Below are 24,721 nucleotides of genomic sequence, written 5' to 3' on the forward strand. Positions count from 1 at the left end.
ATAAATTTGGATAGTTATTAAATTTAAAAATTAACAGCTATTTATCCTTCCTCAATTTGAACCGTTGACGATATATAACCTGAGAAAGGTAAAATAAGTTTCATTATTCTTGATGACATTATTTAATCATTTATTATGAAATTGTTCATGTTATATCACTTTATATTATAATATTTTTTTTGGTGGTATTCCAAATGTTTTTTGGTTTTATAATTACAATATCTCATTATTACTTTTCTCATTATTGATTATCCATGTTGCATCAGTTTATAATATAATATATGTATATATATTTTTCTTCTGAATCATTCTATTGCTCCCGTATACTACATTCTATACCTTATAACGCACTTTTTATTTAAATAGCTTGATTAAAGTTACCCTGCATCAAGAAATCTACACATCATAACGCACATTTACCGAGACAGCACGATTAAGGTTCCTTTGCAACCCAGAAATATTTGATTACACACCTTTTAGGGAAGGCATGCATCTTATAAACTACAAAGTGCAGAAAGTTAGCATGGATATGCATGTCATTGCCGAGATATATTTTCATGCAAAGTTCAATAACTACATTATTGATTTGAACATGTGATCTGACGACATGGCTACGGAGCCATGGCCTCAAATTTGTCACGACTCTTCCATTTTGGTTTCAATATTTTGTTTGGATTTGTTTGCTTCCATTCTATAAGTATGGAATAATACTACCGGTTTGAGGTCAGATCGTCCCAACGTGCCACTGGCTGTACGCTATGCGTGGTCGTATAACGGAATCACTGGCACACAATTAATTGGCCACAAAACTCGTGACTATAAACTTTTCTTCATCAATCTGCAATCGACTTGTACCATCACTGGATGCTCTCCAAAAATGGTCACTCTGATTCGGGTACTTATCTTTGGCTACTTTATATCCCACTGATATTCTGGACCGAATCTAAAGTTCGTCATCCTTTACTGCAAATCTATAAATTTCATGATTGTGGGGGTGGGTACGAATTACAAAGTTAACGACCGCCCCAGGGGAATCAACCACAAAATATGGCACCTTCCTTGGGCCTGGGGATAAGTGTGGCACTTCTCATGATCACCGCGAATTTTCAGTGCATTGTTAGTCAAAATGCATCGCAAAGCAAGAATATATGTACATCAATCGAGCATTTAGTAACTAATCTTCCCGGTCAGCCTAAGGTGGAGTTTAAACATTACGCTGGTTATGTGACTGTGAATGAGGAACATGGAAGGGCTCTTTTTTACTGGTTCTTCGAGGCTGCTTCGGTCAAGGAGAAAAAACCATTGGTATTATGGCTCAACGGAGGTATGATATCCAACGAATTATATGCTGTGTTATTGAATGTATTCATATTCACTTTGTAATCTGAATAGTATCAAGAGCTCGGTATCAATGCCCGCAGGACCTGGGTGTTCTTCAGTGGGATATGGAGCAACTCAGGAGATTGGTCCTTTCCTTGTCAATGGAAACGGAACGGGTCTTATTTTCAACAACTACTCGTGGAACCAAGGTCGTCTTTAATCTTACTCATTGCTTATTGAAAATCTGCAGTTAACTTCTTTTTACTCTTCGGCTAATTAGCATCTGAATGTTTTTAGCCCTTCAAGCACTGGGCATCCTTACAAGAGGTTTTAGGAATAACATCTATGACCTATTGTATTCAAAAAAATGATGAGATTATTCCCAAAACCTATTATACAGTGACTAAGCTTAGACATAAGATGATACTAATATCCTAATTGGATTGGCAGAAGCCAACTTACTATTCGTTGAGTCTCCGGCGGGCGTTGGATTTTCCTACTCCAACACATCGTCTGACTACATAGTCGGTGACAACATCACAGGTGAGAATTTCAGTTCTAGGGAGCGATTTCTAACATAGAGTACTCGAAACAACTTGAAAGTCATTACCTTATTACTAATTTTAGATATTTCTGAAATCTATCGTCAGCTGCGGATTCGTACACGTTTCTTCAGAACTGGTTCAACAGATTTCCTGAATATAGAGGACATGATTTTTACATCGCGGGAGAAAGTTATGCAGGTGTGTTTCCTCACATAATTTCAAATTTTACAATGATATATATTCCAACATTTTAATCGGCATGTACTTTCTAATTATGACCAGATCAGTTGTTGCAAATCGGTATTCACTATCGTCGATTTTGATACCAGGAAAATACGTCCCAGAGCTAGCAGAGGTAATATACGAAAGTAACGACGACGCTAGTAATACACATATCAACTTCAAAGGTTTCATGGTAACTATCGTTGTGACACATCTAAATGATTAGGTCTTATTAATACTCTTTAAACAATTTTCACATACATTAATTCATGGTATTTTGGTGTAGGTGGGAAATCCGGAGACACACGATGGTCATGATTTGGAAGGTTTTGTGGATTATGCATGGAGTCATGCAATTGTGTCCGATGAAACTCATAGGCTCATAAAAAAGCACTGTGATTTTTCATCTTATACCCCCTGGACCAACCCGAACTGTGGATCTCAACTAAAGGAAGTTTGGAACCAATATGATGAGATAGACATATTTAGTCTGTACACGCCTAGCTGCATTCACAAAAATACTACTTCCACAAATACGATGTCTCAGGCGAAAAAGGTCAAATATTCACCTATTATAGTACATTCCAATGTCTTCAAAGTTTAGTTTCGCAAATTCATTTGATCTATAAATGTGGCTCTGCCATCTCTATGGCTTAAATATTTTGGAATGTACGAGCAGTGGCGAAGCAAGATGTTAGCAGGATATGATCCTTGTCTCGATGATCATGCCAAAGTTTATTATAACAGACATGATGTTCAGACAGCTCTTCATGTCACTAAAGGCTCAGAGCTAAAGGATTGGAGTATATGCAAGTAAAACATACCTAAATGGCTTTTAATCTGATTTTGTTCCTTAGGCATAATATATAGTCACACTTAATGAGATTATTATTCCATTTCGCTTAAGATTGTTAGATGATGCTAATTACCTAGTTACTCATGGAAATTTTGTTCGATGTTTTCCTGAATCGCAGTGGTTATATCAGTGATGAATGGCTAGACTCTCGCTTTTCCGTACTACCTATTTACAAAAAAATGATAGCGGCAGGGTTTCGCATATGGGTATACAGGTATTTCCATTTTCATAAGTTTGATATCTTATGCACAATATGGGGAACACCCTTCAACATATATTTGAGAGTTTTTCCATATCGCCTAATGTTGTTTCAATCAATTGACAGTGGTGATACAGATGGCCGTGTCCCAGTCATATCAACAAGATACTGTCTTAATACTCTCAAACTTCCTAAAAAAGGCTCTTGGCGCCCTTGGTATCATAATGAACAGGCAAGGATCTGTTAATCTAGATTTTTAAGGTTGTAATTTCCAAGCCCACTACACGCTGAATGTGCTGCTGTTTGTTGTTATCATTACAGGTTGGTGGATGGATTCAAGAGTATGAAGGTTTGACCTTTGCAACTTTCAAAGGTGCTGGCCACGCGGTTCCTCTTTTCAATCCTAGCGGTGCTCTGGCTTTCTTTAGATCATTTCTTTCTGGGACTTCTCTGCCAGATACACGATAGATGAAACTTTCACTATGATACACATTCAATAACTCTTCAGTGAAGAGAATCTCTAAGAAGCAAATTGGTTAGATTGCATAGATTGAAAATTAGATAGTATGTAGACTGAAAGCATATAAATTAATTTAAGAGCCAATTGGCAACAGGATTAGCAATATGCACATGCAAATTTCAGACGAGAGTTTCATAATGAAGAACAATCTGTAATAAAGTTTACATTGTGGAGAAGCGCATAATTTCCCTGACAATAAAAATATTGCTGAATAGGCAGTATTGTATTTGGGGAACCTGAGTTTCCCTTATTTCTATTCGTCCTTTTCATTATTCAGACGAATGCAAAATTGTCCGGTGTGAATTATTGGGGCTGAAATTTCAAAAGTGAAAATGCCGAACTATTTTTAATTCTCCACAATAATGGTGCTGTAAATAATACTAAAGAGCGGCAGTGACAAGGAAAAATGCATGAATGGGAATTAAAAAAAAACGAATCAAACTTTATTTTTTTTTGTCGAACATGACCTACACAGACCCAGAGCGAAAAAATAGATACAATATTGATTTTACGTGTCGTTTCCGAGTTCGTAGAGGTTGTAAAACACAATAAAATGACGCGGAACAGACAAGGACATCGATTTTCCGTTAAATTTCCCATCCATCTTTCGTGCTGATTGACAGTTTGGTGTGCCCGGATAGTTGATCTCCCTACCTGAAATAAGATTTCTTATTTAAGCTGACTGTTAGGTTGAATATGAATCAGAAAATCCATCCATGCACTCAATAATGAAAGTTCCTATGGCGAAAGGCGATAACGCGTGGACGTTGGCAAAAGGCGTTCCCTCCTATGATATCGTTCGTTCAGGTCATTTTTATTTTCGGTGCGTTTGGTTTTTTTTTTTTCAATTGACATGGACTAACTTTGACCGATATGATGTGGTTCATTTTGATCAGAGTAGATGTTTAGGTTAGGTTTTTGTGGTAAACGGAATTTGTAGTTGGGTTGGTTTTGTATTACAATGATATTGGGTTAATTTTAATTGTTATTATTATTGGTCTGTATTAGTTTTTGTTTTTAGGTCTGTTGGAAGAATTTGAATTTAAAATAGTATAGATTTATTTTAACTCTGAATTTTTTTTTACTAAAGAGATTTAAATCTCAAAGAGATCCCTCTCAGAATTTCGTTGGTCTAGAGTTAAGGATCTATGCATGTATTAGATTTAATGATGTTTTTTAACCAGGATGGTAACAAAGTTGATAATAAAATTACATTAAATTAATATTTTCAAGATATTACAACTTTGTATTTATGTTTTTAAATATTTTAATATATCCATAGACATGGTTTATTCTTTTAAAGGTTATTTTTACAAATATTTTATTGAAATAAATATTAAAAGATTTGTGAGCAAGATTTTTAATTATTTAAGTTCAATTACAAATTTCTTTTGATTTAAGAAATGATGTTGTCTTTTAGTAAAGAGTAAAGATATTTAAAATTTAACTAATTTGAAATATTAATGTGATAGTTTTTTTTGTTGAAAGTAAATTTATAATCCATTCAAATTCAAAGTATATAATAAGAAAATTATTAAACTAATAAAATAATTATATTATAGTTTTTTTTTTAATTTATATAATTATTTTCATTTATTTTCAAATTATTTTTATTTTTATTTTTTTAAATTATCTATATTATGCCTCTGGCACAATCATTTTGATAAACTTTCCCTTGATTATGACAAAATGATAAAATTTAGGTTATTTTAAAAATTTATTGAACTTCTAAAGAATGTAATTAAAATTTATGAACAATGTTACTTTTATAAAAGTGGAATTTAGAAGTTCAGCGTGATTTCAATCAAATTTAAAACTAAATTTATATAGGAAAGTTAGAAATTTTTAATATTCATAGAATTGTATTATTTTATATTTTATAATATTAAATTAAATTAAAAAAATAAAAGTAACCTATTTTACATATATTGTTTTCGTAATAATAATATATAGAGTAAGACTCATTTTATTGGATAGGTATTAGTGATGGTTCAAGAATCAAGATATATAACTTTATTCCTTACTATATATACAACAATCAAGAAGGTTGTTTTTTTTAATTATTAATTTATGATAAGCTTTCCTTTTATTTTTTAATAAAATATCGTAAAAATAGTTTAATTAACAATATAATATCAATCTTAGCATTAGCTTGAAATATACTTCCCGTGCCTAACAGTGTCTGAATTTGGTTCAGTGAAAACACCACATTATAAGGATGAGACTTTCAGAAAATTTCAGAGATGATTTCTAATCCTTTTATGTATATGATTATATACTGAAATGATGGTTCAAGAATCAAGATATATAACTTTATTCCTTACTATACATATAACAACGAATAATGTCGTTCTCCTTTTTTTTAATTATTAATTGATACGAATCTTTCTTTTTATATTTTGACAAACATATTGTAAAAATATATATTTTTTCAACAATATAATATCAATCTTAGCTTTAGCTTATAAAATACTGCCGTGCCTAACAATGTCTCAACTTGGCTCAGTAAAATCACCACATTATAGAGATGAGACTTTCAGAAAATTTCAGAGATGATTTATAATGCTTTCAAGTATATGGTTATACAGTTATGAAAAATCACGATCCCTTGGTCATATCTGAACTTGGCGTTGGCCTCCTTAAATGTGAAGAGAGTGGAACAACATATTATATTATCGGGTGACACTTTGAGAACGTGGCTGAACTATAATACTTTAACTATATACAATAATCCATGATCCTGATCCTTTTTATATATCAGTGCGGGGACGTTGCTTTTCCTTTTCTTTTTAAGAAAGAAAACCATTTTATAAGATTTTAGGTTCATTCTCTTTCACTTAATCTTGGAGTACATTGGGAGTAACATTTGGTAAGGATGTGAAGGATACAAGTGTGTTTAATGCTTAATAAAAGACCTTATATGCTTAACTTTAAAGGGTAGAGTGTATATATCGTTCATTTTTTTTTTGTAGTTAAATTAATGGTAGATGTGGATCTAAGAAGTAATGTGGTCTTATTTACTAATTAGGTGTTTAATTTAATTGTGAGTTTAAAATTAAATTTTTATTTTTATTATTATTATGAGGAGAAACATTTCACATTTTGTAAGAGTCTCGGGGTAAAAGTTTATGTAGTAAAAGTTAATAAAGGTAAAATAAGACCATATACAAGAGGCATTTATTTCAAGCTACATGTTGGTAAAAATATCCAAATGGACATCACTTGTTTTGTTTTATGGCTAAGGGGAAATTGGCAAAGACAATTGCTAAGGCTTTGTAAAGGAAAACAAGTATTTTTCACAACATCATTTATGAAAATAATGGAAATTAGGAGAAAAAGAAGGTGAAAGGTAGGAGGTTGCATGTGAGAAGGAAAATGATGGAAAACAATGAAAAATTGAAGAAATTAGAGTTTTCATCAGCGAAAAGAACCTCAGAGCATCAGTTGGTTGATTTTGCGAGCCTTTTGTCATTTTAGTGTTAGAATTTGTCTCATAGAGGAGAAAGCACCAAGAGGAGAAAGAAAGTAAGCAAGCAAGGGAAGGAAAGGAAAGGGAAGGAAAAGCATAGAAGGACGAGGAAAGCAAAGGAAGGCAAGGATCAAGATGCTTCAACGAGAATTCTTGTAGGTAACAGATTGTATGTGTGATTTCCTAGGTGGTTTTGACATGCATGGTATGTGCATGTTCGTATTTTGTTCTTTTGTTATTATTGGAATGGATTTTGTCGGGTTTCAACAGTGGATTTTAGCCTAGCCATGCCATTTCCAGTTAGCCATGCTTTGTTGGGATTCTTTATTCGTTTGAGATTTGGATTGCTTGATAGTTTCAAAATCCGGGGTGAGGTGGTATCAAGAAAATTCACGAAGGCCTAAGAATCCCTTGACCAGAAATATCGGGATACAAGGTATATCATGAGGATAGAGATGAGAAAATTTCTCATGGATGGTGAAGAAATTATGAGGCATCCAAGATTGGTTTGGTTTCATGATCTCGACACCAGTTTAGGTGAGGTCACGTCATGGTGAGGGTGGTAAGGGTGGAGGTGGTTTAACCTTTGGATTCCCTTGGTTTCTTTGGATTGGTTTATCCCAGGAGATCCCACATTCATGCTTGGAATATGGAACATGGGTGATTAGCTGAAGAGAGATCTAGCTCAGTCAATCTATGGTTAGGTGGAATGTGGAAGTCCTGAACCTAGTTGGTAATTTCCTATGGTTAGTAAAAGCGAAGTTTCTCTTCCTTTTGGTAAGAAAATATATTAGTTATTATGCATCTTTAGTGGTTGTTATCTTATGGTTATTTATTTGGTTATATGTTGGTTATAACTATGATTTTACGACATATTTTATTCATGGCTCTTTTCATGTTTTCAATCATAACTAAATAAATATTGAATGCAATTCCTAATTGATGTTATGAAAAATAATGTGAGAATGTAGAGGTAATTATTTTTAAACCTAACATAAGTTTTCAATCCCTTATCTTCATACTTGCATTTATGACCTGTAGGTTGCATATCTACCAAGCATTTGAAAAAATGTGAATCCTGGTTGGGGATGGTTAGGTCAAGTCTTGGTTCTAATTTTTGGTTTACAATCATTGTCTTCATGTTTTTTATGATTTCTAAAAGTTCCATAGCTTTATGGGTGAGAGACTAATCCCAAACCCTTGAAAGTAGCCTTAATTATCATAGTTGCTCGCAAAACATTGGAAGAAAAATACCATAGTGGCACTAATGTAGGCCCATGTGAGTGAATGGGAAGCCATATTTGCATGGAGGCCTTTGCAAGGGAGTGAACAGGGCTCTAGGTCATAGAAAAGGTGAGTTCTCTTAGGGATTGCACACTCGGATAGGTTGGGTTACTCCTCGGGGTCCTGTGGCACCTGAGGGAAGTTAGTAAGGTCTAGTTGTATCGACTCCATTTCCTTAAGGTCATCTAGGAGGTTAAGTCATATCATAGTAACCCCTCATCTCATGTTTAGCCCAGGTAAGGTGATGAAAGTGGGTAGATGTGATAAGAGGCGACGTTACAGGGTGGTACCAGAGTGGGTTGCGTTCTCTTTGGGTCATATATGATATGATAGGGTGGTATCATAGCATGGTTTCACTCTATTTGGGTAAGTTTAATGTTGTCAAGGTTATGGTTATCATGCATGGGATCAGGTATGTAGCTTGTATGATCATGCATGATGTTGTTGCGATGTTATATTATGATATGGATATATTTATGATTATACATGTACATGCTGATATGGCCTAATCTTGTAGATGAGATATGCCTCCCTTGAACATCACTAAGGTAAGGATTTTATTTTGGTATTTATTTAATTTATCTGACATGGTATACTTGTAGGAAGAAGAGAATCCAAGATGACAAAAAAAAATGGTAGACTACAATTCCCATGACTCTCCCTACATATCTGTTGGTTAGCAAGGATAAGAGTATTCTCCTAGTATAGAAGATATTAGGTAGCTTGAGGGTAGATAGTAGAAGTTACAAAGCAGAAAATTATAGGTTGGTTGAGGCTCAGGAAAGACTTGCAATGGCTCAAGAGAAGCACATAGAGGTTAATGCAACAATCCTTCAGGGCTTGTCAGAGTTACAAAAATAGGGATAGTTGAGGATTAGTCAAAAGAAGGAAGAGGAAAAGAATGCAGCCTATGGTAGAAAATATCAGTATGGATACAGGTTGGATAGAGGGGACACAATTAGAGGTGCCAAATCATTGGATACACCTAATAGGAGGACTTGCATGTATGGGCATCATTCTAGTTCCTCATCCAGGACACATCGTCACAATCATCACCCTCATCATCCTTTTAGGTGGAGGTAGTATTTACTTGAGGATTTTAAGAAGGTTAAGCCTCCTACATTTGATGGAGAAATGAAGAGACCAGAAGATGCAAAGGGATGGTTGCTTGGAATGAAGACATTATTTAGATTGCATTACTACTCAAAGAACATGAAAGCCAAGATAGCCACTTTAAGTCTTAAATGGAAAGTAAATATCTAGTGTGAGGATGTAAAGAATGTCAAGGGAAGTTAGGAATAAGAATTGATTTGGGATGAGTTTGAGAGGCTCTTCAAAAACAAGTAACTGTCAGAGAGGTACTATGATGATAGAGCTAAGGAATTTTATGAGCTACAGATGGGTTCTATGACAGATGATGAGTACGCAAGTAGATTCTTGGAGTTGTTGAGGTGTGTTCCATATCTCAAGGAGGAGAAGACTAAGATTCAGGGATTCATCAGTGGATTGCTAGTAGCATATAAAGACTAGATTATGTTTGATGAGCCTAAATTGTTAGAGGAATCGATCCGTAAATTGAAGAATTGTTATGAGCATTCAAACTAAAAATCTGATCCTAAACGTGACTTGAAGGGAAGTGAGAAAGTTAAAGTAAAATTGACACCGAAGCATGGAATACCTCATGATGTAGGTGAGAAGGAAAATGTTGCTCCTTTCAAGAAGTTCTTGAAGTTGAGAAGGGACATTTGTCGTAACCTTGAGAGAAAAAGACTAGAGGTGATAGTAGTTCATCGTAACAATGTTGGATATGTGGGAAAGATCATCGTAATAAGGACTTCCCATTGTACCATAGAGATTGGTCTTAGATCTAAATTTCTCAGGGGGTGTAAATAGTTGGGGATGTTTGTCATAGTATTCCTCGAATTTATGCAGCTATGGATATTAGGCAGGAATATCACCTTACATATATCATTGATATGGACTATAGGCTTTGTGATCAAGTTATTTCTATTTTAATTAATCTCGGGTCTAATTATATTTATGTTATTGCTGACCTAGTGGATAAGTGTGGCTTGAGAAAATAAGTGCATGCATACTCTTGGTTGGTGTAGTTGGCTACAGGTACGAAGAACATAATACATCATTGGGTAAGATCCTGTGCATTTGAGTGGAATGTTATGCATACCACATCACATTTAAATGTACTGCCATTGGGATCATATAATATGATTTTGACTATGGATTGAATGTGTATTCACAAAACCAAGGTAGATTTCTATGACAAGGCTATTGAGTGCCTAGATGATAATGGAGAGAACATATTCTTCCGAGGGAAGAAGTACCCTACTTCAATGAGGATGGTCATAGCTATGTAGGCGAAGTGTAGTTGCAGAAAAGGGTGTTCGAGTGACAAGGGCAAGGTTGTTGAGGATGCATAAATATTCAAGAGGTGCCATTTATTGTAGTAGTTTCAACATGTGTTTCCAACAGGGATTCCTGAGTTTCCTCCACACAGTAAAGTAGACTTCTCTATTGAGTTCGTACCAGTGGAAGAACCAACATTAAAGGCACCTTATAGGATAAGCACTCCAGATTATTAGCGTTGAAGTTGCAGTTGAAGGAAATGCTTTATAAGTGATACATTGACCAATTGTATTTCCTTGGGGTGCACCAATATTTTTCGTCACGAGGAAGTATGGTACTCTCAGATTGTGCATTGATTACAGGTAGTTGAACAAGGTGAAGATCAAGAGCATGTATCGGTTGTCGAGGATTGATGACTTGTTTGATCAATTGAACCGAGAAACATTATTCTCAATCATAGATCTGAAATCATGATACCATCTCCTACGCATAAAATAAGAGGAAATCTACAATACTGCCTTCAGGACCAGGTATGGGAATTATGAGTTTCTTGTAGTTCCATTTTGTTTGAAAAATGATCTAGCTACCTTTATGTGATTTGTTAATAGTGTGTTGTTTCTTTATTTGGACAAGTTTTTATTGTATTCATTGATGACATCTTGATATATTCTAAGAAAGAGGAAGAGCATGTTGGGCATTTAGAAGTAGTGTTGAGGTTGCTAATAGAGCATCAATTGTATTCTAAGCTTAGCAAGTGCAGTTTATTTCAGAGAAAAGTACACTACCTAGGACATGTTGTTTCCAAGAATGGTATACTAGTAGATCTGAAAAAGATAAAGGCTATGATGGACTCAACACCTCTATGAAATGTGGAGGAAGTTAGATCATTCATGGGCTTAGAAGGTTTCATAAGAGGTTCATCAGGAAATTTTCATGTATTGGATATCCTATTACATTAGTAAAGACGATAGGTAATAAGTTTGAATTGACAAAGGAGCATGCAACTAGTTTTGAGGAGTTCAAATTTGTGACAAGTGCTCTAGTGTTAAATATTGCAGACCCAGATTAAAGAGTTTGTAATATATACAAATTCTTTCAAGATAGGGCTCGGTGGAGTCCTTATGCAGGAAGGAAAAGTGATATGTTATGAGTCCATGAAACTAAATGAGCACAAGAAGAACTACATGGGTCATGATCTTGAGTTGGAAACTATTATTCATGCCTTGAACATGTGGAGAAATTATATTCCTGTTAGGAGGTTTGTGTTGATGATCGATAATAGGGGGTTGAGATATTTATTTGACAAATCGAATTTGAATTCCAAACAAGCTAGAGGGTTAGCCACCCTTAGTGATTTTGAATTCGAAATCAGATACATCAAGGGTAAGGAGAACATGGTTGTAGATGCTCTCAGCAAGAAAGTGCAATTGAACGACGTTGCAGTGGTGTGCTCATATGGGACTGATTTACAGGATCAAGTCTTATAGGTAGGACAATAGGATGACAGGTATAGGAAGCTGATGCATAGGTTACATTAGGGTAGAGGTGATCAGGATGTGGATTTTAATATTACAGCAGATGGATTGCTGATAGTTAGGGAAAAGATCTATGCGTCAGATGACAGTTAACTCAAGAATATTATCTTGAGGGATTTTCATGTAGAACCATAATCAATTCACCTAGTATACTAAAAGACATTAACAATAGTGAAGAAGTTTTACTAGTCTATGAATTTGAGAAAGGAAGTGGAAGAGTTTGTGGCGAGATGTTTCGACTGTCATCAGGTCAAGATAAAGTGATGGCATCGAGATGGGTTGCTTCAGTTGATTCTGATTCTGGAGTGGAAATGGGAGGTCATTTCCATGGATTTTATTACAGGTCTTTCGAGGACATCGAGGAAGCATGATTCTGTTATGGTTGTGGTAGACAAGTTGAGCAAGTTAGCTCCCTTCATTACAGTAAAGACTAATTATTGAGCTAGTGAGGCAGCACATGCCTTCATTAGGGTGATTGTGATATTTCTTGGTGTTGCGAAGAATATTGTGTTGGACAAGGATGCGAAGTTCACTTCCAAGTTTTGGAAGGAATTATTTGCAGGATTAGGGATAAAGTTGGCGTTCAACACAACTTATCTTCCAGAAATAGATGGATAGATAGAGAGGGCAAACTAGATATTAGACGACATGTTGAGGATATATTTCATGTATCAACAACGGATATGGGAGGAGTACTGTTATGAAACCAGCTCAAGAAAAGATATAAAAGATAGATCCACACCTTAGAATTGAGTCTCTTCAAGGGGGCAACCTCCTTTACATTACATAAATGAACAATTCTTGGATGATACAAATGACAAAACCTCCTTTCTATATATAGGAGTCTAAGGAGTCACAATATAATCCAGCCGACCTAACAATAATAATATAAAGCCACAAAAACAATAATAGAGGGATTCTATGGGGCGCAGAAATAACAATATGGGGGTAATAGGGGCACAACAATATAAATAAGGGGTATAACTACAATAGTAATGGGGTAATCACTAGTATTATAGGGACCCAACATGCCCCTCTCCTTCAAAAAAGTGTTTTCCTCAACGCTTGAGTAGTTCTAGATACTTCTGCATAAAATTCTCATCCTCCCATGTGGAATCTTCAGCAGATAAGTTCTTCCACTTGATAAGATACTCTGAAATTGATCGATTTCGTAGCTGTCGAGTTCTTGTTTCTATGACTGCTTCCGGTTCCAATATAATTTTTCCTTCCTTGTCAAGTTCTGGCAATATTGTTTGAATTGGGAGCTTGTCACCTATAACCTTCTTTAAGCATGAAACATGGAAAACTGGGTGCAATCGAGAAGCTGCAGGAAGCTCCAATTTGTATGCCATAGTACCAATCTTTTGCAACACCTTGTACGGACCATAATACTTTGGTGATAATTTATTATCCTTCTTAGCTTGCTTTAGGGACATTTTCTTATATGGTTGTAGCCGTAGGAATACCCAATCACCTACATCAAAACTTCTTTCACTGCGATGTTGATCTGCCTGTTGTTTCATTCTATTTTGTGCCAACACGAGGTTATCCTTTAAGAGTTGGAGGACTTGTTGTTGATGTTCGATGTGATGTTCCACTGCCTGAACCTTAGAATTTTCTCTTAAATATGATGTGATGGATGGTGGTTGATACCCATAAAGTGCCATAAATGGGGTCATTTTTGTTGCTGTATGGAAGGAAGTGTTATACCACCATTCAGCCAGAGGCAACCATTTGACCCATTGTGTCTGTTTATCAGATACAAAGCAACGAAGATATCCTTCCAAACATTTGTTTACTATCTCAGTTTGCCCATCAGATTGAGGATGATAAGATGAGCTATGAGCTAACTGAGTACCAAGACAAGAAAATAATTCTGTCCAAAAATTTCCAGTGAAAATGGGATCTCTGTCACTTACAATAATCTTTGGGTTTCCATGTAGCTTTTGAACTGTTTCCATAAATGCAGTAGAAACTGTACTGGCTTTAAATGGATGTGATAATGCACAAAAGTGTGCATACTTGGTAAGTCTGTCAACTACCACCATGATGACACTCTTTCCCTCAGACTTGGGTAAACCTGTGATAAAATCCATTGAAACCTCCTCCCAACGTTGGCTTGGAATGGATAAAGGTTGTAATAGACCCGGTGTCTTAATTGTTTCAACTTTATTTTGTTGGCAAACCAAACATTCTGCCACAAACTTTTGAATATCTGATTTAAGGCCATCCCAAAAAAATTCCTTCTTAACCCTGTGGTAAGTTTTTAAAAATCCTGAGTGCCCTCCTAAGGGAGAAGTGTGCAATTCCATAAGAATCTTTTGTTTTAGCTGGGAATTCTTACAGAGGTATAAGCGATCTTTGTACCATAACGAATCATTTTGCCAGCTAAATGTATCAGAAGTACTGGAATCTTGTTGTAGCTTTCGAATAAGTGCCCACACTTCTTCGTCATTCTTCCATTCCTCCCTTGCTTCATTTATCCAATCTGGTTGGATAATAGAAATGGCACACAACAATGCTTCCACATCCTCATCCTTTCTTGAGAGTGCATCTGCCACCACATTTTGCTTCCCTTTTTTGTAGATGATTTCAAAGTCATAACCCAACATCTTTGTGACCCACTTTTGTTGCTCTTCAGAGGATAATCTTTGTTCTAAAAAGTATTTAAGGCTATCATGATCCGTTTTTACCTTGAAGTGTCTTCCCATTAGGTAGGGTCGCCATTTCTTAAGTGCATGGAGTATTGCCAACATTTCCTTCTCATAAATAGCTTTGCTTAAAAACTTTCCCTTGATTGGACGACTTTCAAAAGCAATGGGTCTTTCATCTTGCATTAGAACAGCACCAATTCCATTTCCTGAAGCATCACATTCCACAATAAAGGTTTTTGTGAAGTCCGGTGTAGCTAAGACCGGTGCTTGGCACATTGCCTCTTTAAGATGTTCAAAGGCCTTTGTTGCTTCCGGAGTCCATGAAAATGAATCTTTCTTCAATAATGTTGTTAGAGGTGCTGCTATTCTCCCATAATTCTTAACAAACTTGCGATAATACCCTGTCAACCCAAGAAATCCTCGCAGATGCTTTATGGATGTGGGGATTTTCCATTCCTTAATGGCTTTAATTTTGCTAGGGTCTACCTTAACTCCTTCATGAGATACAATATGACCCAAATATTCCACCTCCTGGACTCCAAAGAAACATTTGGATCTTTTTGCATATAATTGTTTCTCCTCCAATAGTTGTAGCACCCTGTCAACATGTTCAACATGATCCTTCCAAGACTTGTTGTAGATTAGTATATCATCAAAAAATACTAACACAAATTTTCTAAGGAATGGTTTGAAAATTGAATTCATCAAACCTTGAAATGTTGAAGGTGCATTGGTAAGGCCAAAAGGCATGACCAAAAATTCATAATGACCCTCATGAGTTCTAAATGCCGTTTTCGGAATGTCTTCAATCTTCATTCTGATTTGATGATATCCCGAACGAAGATCCAACTTGGTGAAGTAAATTGATCCATGCAATTCATCCAGTAATTCATCAATAACAGGAATGGGGAACTTATCTTTAATAGTGAGCTTGTTGAGCTCCCTATAATCCGGACACATGCGCCATGATCCATCCTTCTTGTGCACCAATACTACTGGAGCTGAGAAAGAACTTTGACTCGGTTGAATTATACCAGCCTCTAGCATTTCTGCAACCATACGTTCAATTTCACTTTTTTGGACATAGGGATATCTGTACGGCCTGATGTTTGGAGGAACACTTCCTGGAATCAGATGAATAGCATGATCATGATCACGCATAGGTGGGAGACCTTTTGGAGTCTCAAATACCTTGGAATGATTGTCCAGGACTTTTTGGAGATCTGGAGAAATAGATGATTCCAATGTGGAAACATCTAGCGAACATAATTGTGCAATTACACCTCTTTGCTCCTTTTTTAGAAGCTTTGTCATGCCATTAGAGCTGATTATCTTTCCTGGTTTCCCTGCAATACCCCTTAATTCAACTTCCTTTCCTTCCGTAGAAAATTTGATGAAAAGTTCTTGAAAATTAAAAGCTATTGTACCCAAGGATTGTAGCCATTGGACTCCTAGTACAACATCAGCACCTCCCATTGGAATGGAAAGCATTGGGCTAGTCAATACATATTCTCCCATGGATAGCTTGATATTATGGCACTTTCCAGAGCAATTTATTGTTCCTCCATTTGCAATCATCACTTGACACTCTGGTGCTGGATATAGGAAGCAATTCAATTCTTTTGCTACCCTACAATGAATAAAATTGTGGGTGCTTCCTGAATCAATCAACACTATTACCTTTTTCTTCTTGATTTGTCCTTCTATCTTGATGGTTTGAGGAGTGGTAATTCCCACCAATGCATTACAAGATATGGTCGGATTTATTTGTTCTTCATCTAGGCTTTGTTCCTGGAGTATATCTTCTCTTTTGACCTTTCTTGCTCCTTTTCTTCTTCCTCTTCACAATCTATGTAGAATAATTTCTTCTCAGCACACTTATGACCTTTAGTGTATTTGCTATCACAACTGTAACAAAGCCCTTTTGCTCTTTTTTCTTCCAATTGTTGTGGTGTCAACCTTATAGGTTGTGGAAGACTAGGGGCAAAAACACTTCCGTCTTTATAGTTGTGAGTGGTATGCTTCCTGGTTGCCATAATTTTGCTTTCCATTTTTCTTGCTAACCTGAATGCCTTCTCTAATGAATCAGGTTCCCAAAGGCGAACATCATGTTGGATATTATCCTTTAAAGACCCTATGAACACATCAATCCTATGCTCCTCTGGAATATCTTTTACCCTTATGTTCAATTTTTGGAACTCCTCAATGTGCTCCATTACTGAACCCTTTTGTTTGAGACTTATCAATTGGCTAAAAAAAGTGTTGCTTTTTGTATCTTCATAATGTGCTATCAATTCTTCCGTAAAAATTGCCCAAGTGATAAATTGTTTACGAGAGCAAAGCCATTGATACCATACAAACTGATTTGGTTCCAAATATACAGTTGCCATACGTACCTTTTGTGCGTTTTGCACATTATTGAGATCGAAGAATTGCTCCATCTGTAATATCCATGTGGCGGGATCCTTGCCATCAAACTTCCTCATATCGATTTTTGGAATATGGTGATTCTTCGATCCAACATTAGCGTCTATGGAATCATGATTAACATTTCTTTTGTTCTCATCATGAGTTTCCTTTACTACCTTTTCACCATTAGTGACCCTTTCTTGTAGCAAATTCTTCAATTCTTCCATGTCTGTCTTCAAATCTATCTTCAAATCTGCCATGTCTCTCTTAAAATTTGTCTTCAAATCATCCATCTTAGCTTCCATGCCCTTTATCTTAGATTCCACGCCACTTATCTTAGCTTCTGTTAGCTTTTGTGAGCGTGACATTTGTTGCACTTGTTCTTGTAATTTTGATATTCATGTAGCATTTCTTCCTCTTCTTCATGAGTCATGCTAGAGCTTTCAGGTTCCTTACTAGGCGTTTGCATTTTTTTTCCTCGGGGCATCAGTTACCGACAATAATGCTTTACTATGCCTGTTGGCTAGTTGAATTGTTTATTGATTAAACAATCATGTACCACATTAATTGTCAACCTGGGAAAGTCTTTTTATTCCAAAGGCTACCGCGTACTGTATGTACTTAATCCTAAAAGCATTAAAAAGCTGTAGTATACGTAATCCTTAAGCTAAGTTATCACTGTACTGATAAAATGAAAGTAATTAATTAAGATTACAAATCTGAAAAGCAAAATGATGGATTCTCTGTTGGCAGAGGATCAGGACCCTATCCTCCAGGTGAGGACGCTCAACACCTGCCTCTGTAACCAGATTGCTAACACACACTGCACTCTAATTCACCGGTGAAATATCCTTGCACAACTTCAAGCAATGAATGAAACAGAGTACTAGCAAAGCGAAAATACCAGAGGTAATGCTACAGAATCCAAACAGAGCACCAGCGGAAAGAAACTATCACACACTTACACACTTTAACAGAAAAGTAAATGGGTGAATCTTGTGAGGAAGGCGGGCCCAGTCCCTCTCACAAGATTCTCCAGAACACAAAGGCTAGATTAAGTGCTCAGAATAATCTTCTATTCATCCGCCAAAAGATTCAAGTACAATAAAGCTCAGACTTGCTGATGTCTTTCAAAATCTCACTTACGGATCACACATTAACCCCCCTTCTAATGTAGATGTCTCCTCTTTATAGAGGAGACATCTATTACAATAAATTATTACAGTTCATTCAGTTAACCCATTCTATCAAAAATAAGAATTACAGACCACTGTTACAACAGTATATCAACATATTCCTTCTTAGGTTCTGGCTGTTACACAACTGGTAACTATCTTCGACCGTCTTCTCGGGATCTTCGCATTCCTTTGCCGTTTCCCCATGTTGTTCCTGATTTAAGCAATGGTAACTGTGTTCTACCCGCTTTAGATAGCTGCAGATCGTGCCGCGTCAGCGTTCTTCAGATAGTTGCCGGTTGTTATTCCCAGCTGTTGCAAAATAGCCTGCTTTAGATAGTTGCTGTTGCTGACTGTAGCAACTGCGTAGTTGCTGCTTCTGGTGTTGCAGCAACTGCGTAGTTGTTGTTTCTGGTGTTGCAGCAACTGCGTGGTTGCTGTTTCTGGTGTTACAGCAACTATAAATTATAATTCCTGCAGGCTTAAGACAATTACTTGGCAACTTAGTCAGCTTTTCAAAGATAAATATAAAGATACTCACGAATATGCAATGAACAATTAAACATATAGATATGCGGAAAGTCACTTCGTACCTTGGGGTGATTAAGTCATTATGTAATCAAAGCTTACAACTTATGACTGAAAAGGATAATATTAAGGCAAAAATATAAGGTCAAAATAGGTCAATTCTGAGTCCTAACATCCCCCCCAACTGAAGAGATTGCATGTCCCTACGCAATGGCTACTCTGAGTCTGAGTCGGAGTACTGGGATGAACAATGTAGATGACTGAGACAATAGTTATAGGAAGTGGCATCAAACTTCTCCCTGAATCCACAGGCAGTCTGTATTTGCTTCCATGCTGCTGCTTCTTCCCTGATGGACAATCCAAACTGTCCTTTATATTGTTCACGAGACAGCCATAAAAGTGAAAATCTAAATCTGTAACCCATCCAATTTTCAGCACAGTGCTGCATGCAATTAACATAATGAGGTACCCTTGAGAGTGCCACCTGCAAATTAGGTGGATTATAAGGGCGATATTCCTGCCTCTCCTTGGGGCAGTTTTCCCAAAACAGTTTGTTTGCCTTGACAGCCAAGGATGCCTTAGTCTTTACATAATGCTGACAGTCTTTCAGGACCATTGCTTGTAGTTGCTTAACATGGTCCTTCATTTCAGGATCACTTACCATTCTCAGGTGTTGTGCAATAAAAGTGGCTCCGTTCTGCGGTTCAGCTCTAATCCAAAGAAGACAATTCTGTTCATTATGCTGAGCTGAAGTAAAGGCGTTTTGCCATGTAAGTTGATTAGCTAAAAAGGAGATAAAGGCTCTCAGCTGTATGTCGCCGACTACAGGTATCATATTCATATTTCTTTCTTCGGACATGGCTTCATTATGGAGATAGAGCTCGCATAACAAATGTTGATCATTTTTAGGTGCCTCTGCAAAGGTTTGCATAAACTACTCTGACGTAACTACCTGGTGAGGTCTACCTTCTTTGACAGCCTTTATCTCCAAAAATGTGAGTCTTTCCCTCAAAAATGTTGCATAATTAAAAGAGGGTTTCCTTGTAGCAAGTAGTCTTTGGAACAATTCAAACATCTGGGTCAATCTGGCTTTGAGTTCCTTGATTTCTTTATACTGGGCTCTGCACTGCTCAAGTGCTTCCCAGTTATTGTATGCATGACTAAACCAGATCCCTTTTTGCTGTTGGAATGCCTTGCCTTGCGACTGCTCATATTCCCTCCACCACTGTCCCTTTAATGCTTGAAAACTATATGTTTCTGTGCATACATCAGTAACGGAGGGAAGCTCTGTCTGTGTAAAGGCATCCACAAGGATAACCTGCTCTGTAGGAATAGTCTGGGATGATCCAACATCTTTTTCTTCATTTCTGGCTAGTGTCTCTTCTTCCTGTTGTACTGATTGATTTTGTTCCATGGTGATTTGGGTGGGTCGGGGTGAGTCTGTGCCTTTTTCCTCATTTCCTTCTTCTTCTTCTTTTTCCTGATTTTCTTCTTCTTCTTCTTTTTCCTGGTTTTCTTCTTCTTCTTCTTTTTCCTGATTTTCTTCTTCTTCTTCTTTTTCTTGATTTTCTTCTTCTTTTTCTGCTTCCTTGGAAATTTGAATAGAGCTGGGTGAGTCCAATTTTTCTTCATTTCCTCCTGGAACTATTTCTTTTTCCTCCATAACAGTTTGGGTAGGCCGGGGTGAGTCTATACCTTTTTCCTGATTTCCTTCTATTTCTTCCTCTCGTTCCATGACACTTTGAGTGGGCCGGGGTGAGTCTGTGTTTTCTTCTACATTCTCTGATTCTTGTGTAACTACTTCTTCCATAGCAATTTGGGTAGGCCGGGGTGAATCTGTATTTTCCTCTTTCTCATTCCTTGTTTCTTCCTGCATAATTTCTGGGGAACTTGCTGGTTCTTGTGTGTCAGCAAGCCCTTCTGCTTGTTCTTGCGCCATCTCTGGAGAACTTACTGGTTCTTGTGTGTCAGTAAGTTCTTTTGTTCGGACCTGTGCAGTTTCTGGGGAACTTATTGGTTCTTGTGTGTCAGTAAGCTCTTCAGTTTGGTCTTGTGCAGTTTCTGGGGAACTTACTGGTTCTTGTGTGTCAGTAAGCTTTTCAGTTTTGTCCTGCATCTTCTTTGGAGAGCCTATTGGTTCTTGTGTGACAACAGGTTCTTCTGTCTACACTTCTTCTGGAGTACCTGTTGGTTCTTGTGTGACAACAGGTTCTTTTATTTCAGCAGAGGATTGTGGCATTTCCGTCTGTGTAACAACAGGCTCTTTTGTTTCATCTACAGCATCGGAGGCTTCCTTCATTGGTTCTGCCACTACCTTATATCCTGCCTGAGTGTATATTTCACCACAATTGGTACACACATATTCATTATCCTTACTTTTCTCTGCTGCAGACACTACTCGTGCTAAAACATGCAGGCTGAATTCATTTTGATATGCTTCCTTAACCCTTATTATTTCCTCCTGATAGTCCTGAATCTGAGATTTCAGGAATTCAATTTCTTCCTGTAGGGCAGGTATGGTAGGCTGGTCCTGCGGAGCAGTAGATTCCAATGGAGGCAGAGGTTGTGTTTCATCATTCTGATCAGTATTCCCCACAGGTGGTTCTTGTGTGTCACCTGGGGTAGTGGCTGTTTCTTGTGTTGCAGCCACTTGGTCACTATTACCTTGGGTGTCGGCAGCTGGTTCTTGTGTGTCAGCTGCCTTAAAGTATGATGTCACGAAGCTATGAACACTCTGCATCTCAGCTTCCGAGGGTGAGGGAGAGGAGTTTTGAGGACTGGTGGGAGTGCGGGTCCTTATAGTGATGGGCGGTGAACTGGGGGAATTAGGAGATTTAGCTGCTACCGATGACCGAGTTCTTCTCTTTGGTAGAGAAGCAGGGAATTCAGGTGTTTTTCTCTTTAGGCTAGCTTTCTTTAGGATGGGGACAGTAGCCGGAGTAGCAGGTGCCTTAGCTGAAACCCTAGTTCTCCTTCTTTTCGATGGGGTTTTCTTTTCCTGCTGCCTTTTTCGTTTAAGCAGGGTAATAGGGATATTGTCATCGGAGTCATCAGTAGAAATACCAAGTATGGGAATGGAAGGATTGGCTCCTTTGGGAGATGGGGTTGTTCTTGTGGCATTCTCAGCAACTTGCGGGGGTGTTTGCTGGATTTTTTCAGGAATGTGCTTTGCTTGCTGAGGGTTTTCCAGAGGGATTTGTTCAGGCATATCCTTCGTTTGCTGAGGAAGTTCTTCATCTTGCTGAGGAATTTCATGTTCCGGCTGTGGAATTTCTGTCTCCTGATGGGGATTAATGGGGGGTGGAGGGTTATTTAGAGCGAGGGCTCTATTAATCACCAATTGGGCTAAGCAGTGGTGCTTTAAGGAAACTAGTGGATGCTTCGCTTTCACAGCATAACGTGACATATTTTGGGGACAACCCAATAGATAATATGGCATGTTTATTAACTGACCATTTCTCAAATGATTTAACAAGACGAAATCATGCTGGTAAATTACCTGGTAGCGGCCCTCGCACGTCACATATTGCTTGATAAATTCAGCGACTTTCGGCCACGGTTGAGGTAACGACCGAAGTGCTACGCCTCTGCCTTTGGGCTCTACCTGCTCGCCTGGTCGGAGAAAATCCTGCTGCTTATTAAGAATCAGGTGCTTTCTGCTGAACCACCGTGTGCCATTAGCTGGTAGCCCGGTAACTTCGGCTATGATTTCCTCCGTGACTGGAACTTGAATTCCCTGGACGACAGAGAATCCTTCTGTTAAATTGCATGCGAATTCAAGGACTTGCTGCTCGTCAAAGTCCGGAAGTCTCCTAAAGTACTCTATCCATCCCACTTGCAAGAAAATTTGATAAATCTCCGGAAAGAGTTCAAGGACTGTTGTCGTGTCAGGCTCATGTGTAATGAGGGTTCCTCCCATAGCTGTTGTTTTAGTAAATTTCAGAGTTCAGAGCCGAGCTTCTGATTTCAGTTCAGAGTAGAACGTCGCAAATGGTAACATGCCGTGATAGGGTGGATTTTGCATATTACCGGGAGAGTTAAGGGTGGCGGTAGTTGGCATGGTATGTCATTATGAGAGTTGCTTTGGTAATCCCCCCTCCTACGTGTCAATGATATGATTGGAAGTACAATGATTTGATAGTCCTATCAACTTCTCCGCATTATCTATTATTTAATGTCCATACATAATCATGCGTACCTTCGTATTTTACCTTTTTGATTGCTGCGTCAAAAAGTCTTGTCTTGTCTTGTGCTGGATCATAATGATTACCGCGGATCTACAAGCATGGGAATACCGGTGATTTGTAATGATAATGACGGGAAGTGATAGTAGGGTGCTGTAATTATCACAAGAAGTGGTATATTTTATCAAAATTTGTTCCTTGGGCCTGAAGTGGTAAGACTGGCGTTTTCATACATGAAGCAATTTGCTGGGAAAGATATTACATGATCGGGAAGTGATCTTGTAGCACTGCGATTGGTTTTGCAGCAACGGAAAATTGCTGATGTGGCAACAGGGAATGATGTGAGACGTTTGTAAAAACGGGAATTGTGCTGGAGCAATAGGAATGGTGTTGCAGCAACAGAGAATGGTGTTGCAGCAACGGGAGTGGTGTTGCAGCAACGGGGAATGGTGTTGCAGCAACGGGAGTGGTGTTGCAGCAACAGGGAAATGGTGTTGCAGCAACAGGGAAATGGTGTTGCAGCAACAGGAGTTCCGAGTCCACAAAGTAATTCCTTTGAAACTTTTGTTCTCAGCTACTTCCCAGGCTAAAATCTGCAAAATACTGAAATGTAATATCGCAATCCTTGGCAGGATTTATTAGTTTCTTAAGAAAAAAAGAATATCTAACCTAAAAAAACTACATAAATAATAGAAACTCAAGTGCTTTGAGGGACAACAAGTTCCCCTGGAAAAGAATACTGTTTTATTGCCATGCAAGTGGCTTTAAAATCTTCTTTGGAAACCGGCCGCTAATATAACCGAAGTCGGTAGCCATTCACTAACAGTGGTGTTCTGCTTCCATCAATTGTTACAAGTCTAACTGTTCCATTTGGGAAAACAACATCCACTTCATACGGCCCTAACCATCTTGTTCTTAGATTCCCTTGGAAATTCTCGAAACGTGAATCATAAAGTAGAGCCCAGTTACCTTTCTGGAACTGCTTTTGCTTGATGGTTCTGTCATGCCATCTTCTTCTTTGTTGCTGTATCATAGTTGTTTGATGAACGGCATCCAATATTTTCTCATCCAATTCCTGAAGCCGCTGCAACCTGGCTATCTGTGCATCATTTAAATCGAGGTTAACAGCTAAGGTAGTTCTTAAGGTTTTAATCTCAAACTCTACAGGGAAAATAGCATTCTTTCCAAAAACTAATTCATAGGGTGAAAAGCCTGTTGTATTCCTCCAAGTGGTTCTATAGGCCCATAGAGCCTCGGGCAACCTTTGAAACCAGTCCCTTCTATTCTCCTTTATCGTTTTTTGTTAAGATGGCTTCTATGACTTTGTTGGTACTTTCCACCTGCCCATTTGCTTGGGGGTGGTACGGTGTAGTCATTTTGTGCTTGATATGATATTTTTGGAGCGTATTTTTGAAGCCATGAGAATTAAAAGTAGGTCCTCCATCAGTGACTAATTC

General features: G+C 37.6%; 1 protein-coding gene across 1 annotated transcript; it reads left to right on the forward strand.

Annotated features, from left to right (window-relative positions):
- The first annotated feature begins 761 nt into the window (after positions 1–761).
- LOC149210016 (serine carboxypeptidase-like 31) lies at positions 762–3,871 on the forward strand. Its single transcript, XM_089394343.1, has 10 exons — positions 762–1,324; positions 1,422–1,529; positions 1,771–1,863; positions 1,971–2,063; positions 2,195–2,280; positions 2,374–2,643; positions 2,767–2,900; positions 3,062–3,157; positions 3,269–3,374; positions 3,464–3,871. The coding sequence occupies exons 1-10, from the start codon at positions 1,048–1,050 to the stop codon at positions 3,608–3,610; spliced, it is 1,410 nt and encodes a 469-aa protein (XP_089250469.1). The 5' UTR covers positions 762–1,047; the 3' UTR covers positions 3,611–3,871.
- The last annotated feature ends 20,850 nt before the right edge of the window (positions 3,872–24,721 follow it).

Source organism: Pinus tabuliformis, chromosome 1_2 (genome assembly GCF_031772625.1).
Source record: "Pinus tabuliformis cultivar Carrire ecotype Pingquan chromosome 1_2, CPIR1, whole genome shotgun sequence".
NCBI lineage: Eukaryota > Viridiplantae > Streptophyta > Pinopsida > Pinales > Pinaceae > Pinus > Pinus tabuliformis.